The sequence below is a fragment of the Octopus bimaculoides genome, chromosome 1 (assembly GCF_001194135.2).
Source record: "Octopus bimaculoides isolate UCB-OBI-ISO-001 chromosome 1, ASM119413v2, whole genome shotgun sequence".
Taxonomy (NCBI): Eukaryota; Metazoa; Mollusca; class Cephalopoda; order Octopoda; family Octopodidae; genus Octopus; species Octopus bimaculoides.
The window spans coordinates 159,441,147-159,444,979 of record NC_068981.1 but is presented as its reverse complement, the minus strand read 5'-3'; the positions used below and the strand labels follow the sequence as shown (position 1 = coordinate 159,444,979).

The window sequence follows — 3,833 nt, the reverse complement described above, 5'->3', positions numbered from 1 at the left end:
ATATATATATATATACACAAATAGTAAATGAGTATATGCATATATACGTCCAGGTATGTGCATACCGACATCCACCTGTATGTATAGGTGCATATCTGGGTATGTATATCTATGTGTGTGTATATGTTTGTGTGTCTGTGTTTGTCACCCCAACATCGCTTGATAACCGATGCTGGTGTGTTTACGTCCCCGTAACTTAGCAGTTCGGCAAAAGCGACCGATAGAATAAGTACTAGGCTTCCAAAGAATAAGTCCTGGGGTCGATTTGCTCGACTAAAGTCGGTGCTCCAGCATGGCCGCAGTCAAATGACTGAAACAAGTAAAATAGTAAAAGAGATACTTTTATGCTGGCAAATCCATTAACGATATGGTGATTGTCAGTTTAACGCAAATGCTCCAACTCATTGTGTATCAATGAGACATAATGTAGCTTTATATTTGTTGTTGTTAACTTGATAACAGTGAAAACTATAATGCTGTCAAATGCAACCAATCATACATAGCTACACTTGAAGGGGAATATATACAGTGGAAAAAACTGAAGAAACCTAAAAAAGGAAAATGGGCGGGGGAGAAGTTTCGGATTGTTCTTTCTTCCTTCCACAACTCCAATTTAATTTCTGTAAATTTCTTTAACATGTTTTGATTTGATTTTTTTAAAAATCAGATTTATATTTCAAGCATAAACATTACGCAATTTACACTCTCGCAAACGTATTTTTACAAAATTTCATGAAAAAATATACGTGTCTGTGGAGAATGTAAATGTTGTGGGTGATGAGGTGTAAGGCGTGGGTAGTAGAGGGGTGAATGTGGGTAGTAGAGCAGGATGTATATGGGTTGGGTGAGGACTTGGGGGAAAAGGGAAAAGATGGGAAGCAGATGGATAAGGCATGTGATTCTGGAACAGGTGGAAAGAATTGCTGGTTAGAAAAAGTGGGGGGTTAATTTAGACCAAAAGACATGTAAGTTTGGAAAAAGATAAGTTCCTCTCCCCTCAAATATACACATCTCTACATATTTACATACATACATGCATACATATATACACACGCACACACGTGCGCGCGCGCACACACACACACACACACACACACACACATATACATATATACACACACGCACGCGACCAGACCAGACTAATTAGATGTTCTTATTTATCGCTGATCACAATCTGCTTCTGTTCTTCCTTGATTGCGTCTACCTCTTCCTTTTGAACCAGAATTGTCTCACTATGTCATTTTCCCATCATCTTAGAGGTCTTGCGAACAGTCTCTTCTAATGTCATGGATATCACTCGACACTACACGCTTTCGCTTGTTGTCTGTGGGCGTTGCGACATATCCGGCCCAGCGGAACTTGTGCTTGCTTTCAGTATTTCACGATCACATCGTTCATTCCACTCTGTTCTCGAATTACCTCGTTTGAGATATGCCCTTCCTAGAATGGATCATTTCATAGCACCCTGTTCTTTCTTTGTAGTTTCCCACGTCTCACTTGCATATAAGAGCACACGTAGGATGGCACAATAAAGATTGGCCCGCTGTGTTTTGTTCAGCCGTGCTTTTGTTCAGCTCTGGGTTACCCTTCCAGACTTTTTGTTTCATTCGGTTTATGTTGAGGTCTGCTGGTAAACGTTGAGTGTCCAACAATATCAACATGATCTTCAGCTGAGGTTTCCTCGATGGCCACGATATCGAGTGCAAATTGGAGATGTGTTAGTAGCTTTCCGTTGATGTTGACACTGTCACTGTCTCTGACGACCATTTCAGGATATGTAATAAAGAGCTTTGGAGAGATAGTATTTCCTTGATCGATACCCCTACCAAATGGAACTCTTACGAGAGGTGACTGCAGTGCTATATCTGAGATACATCCCAAGTTCGCTTCCCGAAGAAGTTTGTTGTATTGTGCCTCGACGCCTTGCATCTGCAGAGACTTTACACGGCATTTGCCTTAACGCTATTGAAGGCCTTTACGTAATCTATAAAGATAACACAAAGAGGCAACTTATACTCTTTCGCTCGTCACAGATGTCATGTTACAGTGGTCGTTCGTACTGTAGTTCTTTCGAAAACCTGTTTGCTCCTCGGGCTGTTTGCTCCAGATGCCTCGATAATCTGGTGACTATGGTTTTTATAAACAGCTTGTAAAGATGAAACAAAAGGCATATAGAACGAATTTCTCAGATATTCCGTGTCATTCTTCTCATGAAATAAGATAGCATTCGACTACATTTAAAGCGAAGGAATTTTTCCTCTATGAATCGATTGCAATGTACAGCGAAGATTTTCCACAGTTGCTCTCTTCCACTCTTTAATGTGCATTATTATGCAAATTAGAGTGACCTTTGAGCTGAATCCTAGTTCTCAGACGTTATAGATAGCTAAAAACGGCAGATCTATCTGTTGGACAGAAGTTGGGTATCCTTTCTCAGATGAAGGGTGTTAAAAAATGGCGATATATAAATTGGAGTTGATGACATGAAACAGACTGGTTCACAGCGACGGACAAAAGAGAGGTGGAAGAGCCATTTACACCAATCTTCGACTACCATCTGTGTAGCATCTCTTATATTCCTTCCCATGACTTTCATCTCTTATGTCCCTGCCACGCATCCATTTCAAAGTAAGTTTATCTTGATGATTTTGATGCGACTCTACCATGTACTGTTCTCTCTCTCCCTCTTCCGTTCTCTAATTCTCTAATTCTTTTTTCTCCCCTTCTCCCCCTTTCGTTTTTTCTCTCTCACCGTTCTCGAATTCCTTTTTCTCCCTTCACCTCTCTCTCTCTCTCTCTCTCTCTCCATCTTTCTCCTTTACTCTCTCTCGTTGCTCACACGTGACCATCGTCCATCTTTCTTTTCCTCACGTGATCATCTTTTCGTTCAGTCTGTCTTACAGACCAGACGCATTCTTACCTGTCTCCTCTTCTTTCTTTTCTCTTGTCAAAGACAATATTCCATTGCTCCAGCGTTCGCAACCTTACCTCGTCTGGCCTAACGGCCCTCCATGTTTGCTTTCGTTTGGTTTGTTGTATGTCACGACTGTCCTGTTTTTGTTACCAACTTTGACCCTCTGCAAATTCCAAATTTTATTTTGGTTCGCGGGAGCAACTGCCTTTTCAAAACCTCATATTGTCGTTAATTGCTCGAAATGAGGAGTAGATGGACAGCCGACAACTGATGAAGGGCCGTCTTTTATGTTACTTGTCTTGTTTTTCATTTGTTTTTCTAGTTGTTCGCATACCAAAGTTTGTCTTAGTATTTCATGTTGTTTACGTTTTGTGACGTCCTGTACCCATATATATATATATATATATATACGAAAATGAAAAAAAAGGCAATGCATATATATATATAATTTTATATTATTATATGATTGAACGCTACGCATCCATTTCCAAGTAAGTTTATATACATACATACATACATATATATATATATATATATGTGTGTGTGTGTGTATGTATGTATGATGTATGTATGTATAATATGGATGTAATTTGTATGCACAAAAGGATGTCTAATTGTATACATATATGTATCTACTTCTGAATATTTATAGATTAATGTATCAATATACGCTAGTATATATACACGCGAACAAATATACATGCATACATATATGCGTGTGTGCATAATACTTAGTACAATATATGCGTATGTATGTATGTATGTATGTATACATATATATGCATATATGCATACATATATATATACATGCATATATGCACACATACATCTATCTATCTCTCTCTATATATATATATAGATATACACATTTGTGTGTTTATATATATATATATATATATATATATATATATATATATAT

General features: G+C 38.2%; 1 protein-coding gene across 1 annotated transcript in view; it reads right to left on the bottom strand.

Moving 5' to 3' along the window:
- The window catches only part of LOC106884405 (uncharacterized), a 2,481-nt gene extending 552 nt beyond the window's left edge, over positions 1-1,929 (bottom strand). The window contains exon 1 of the mRNA XM_014935768.1: positions 1,586-1,929. Within this exon, the coding sequence (XP_014791254.1) occupies positions 1,586-1,929 (344 nt within the window). The remainder of the gene's footprint in view (positions 1-1,585) is intronic.
- Positions 1,930-3,833: the final 1,904 nt, after the last annotated feature.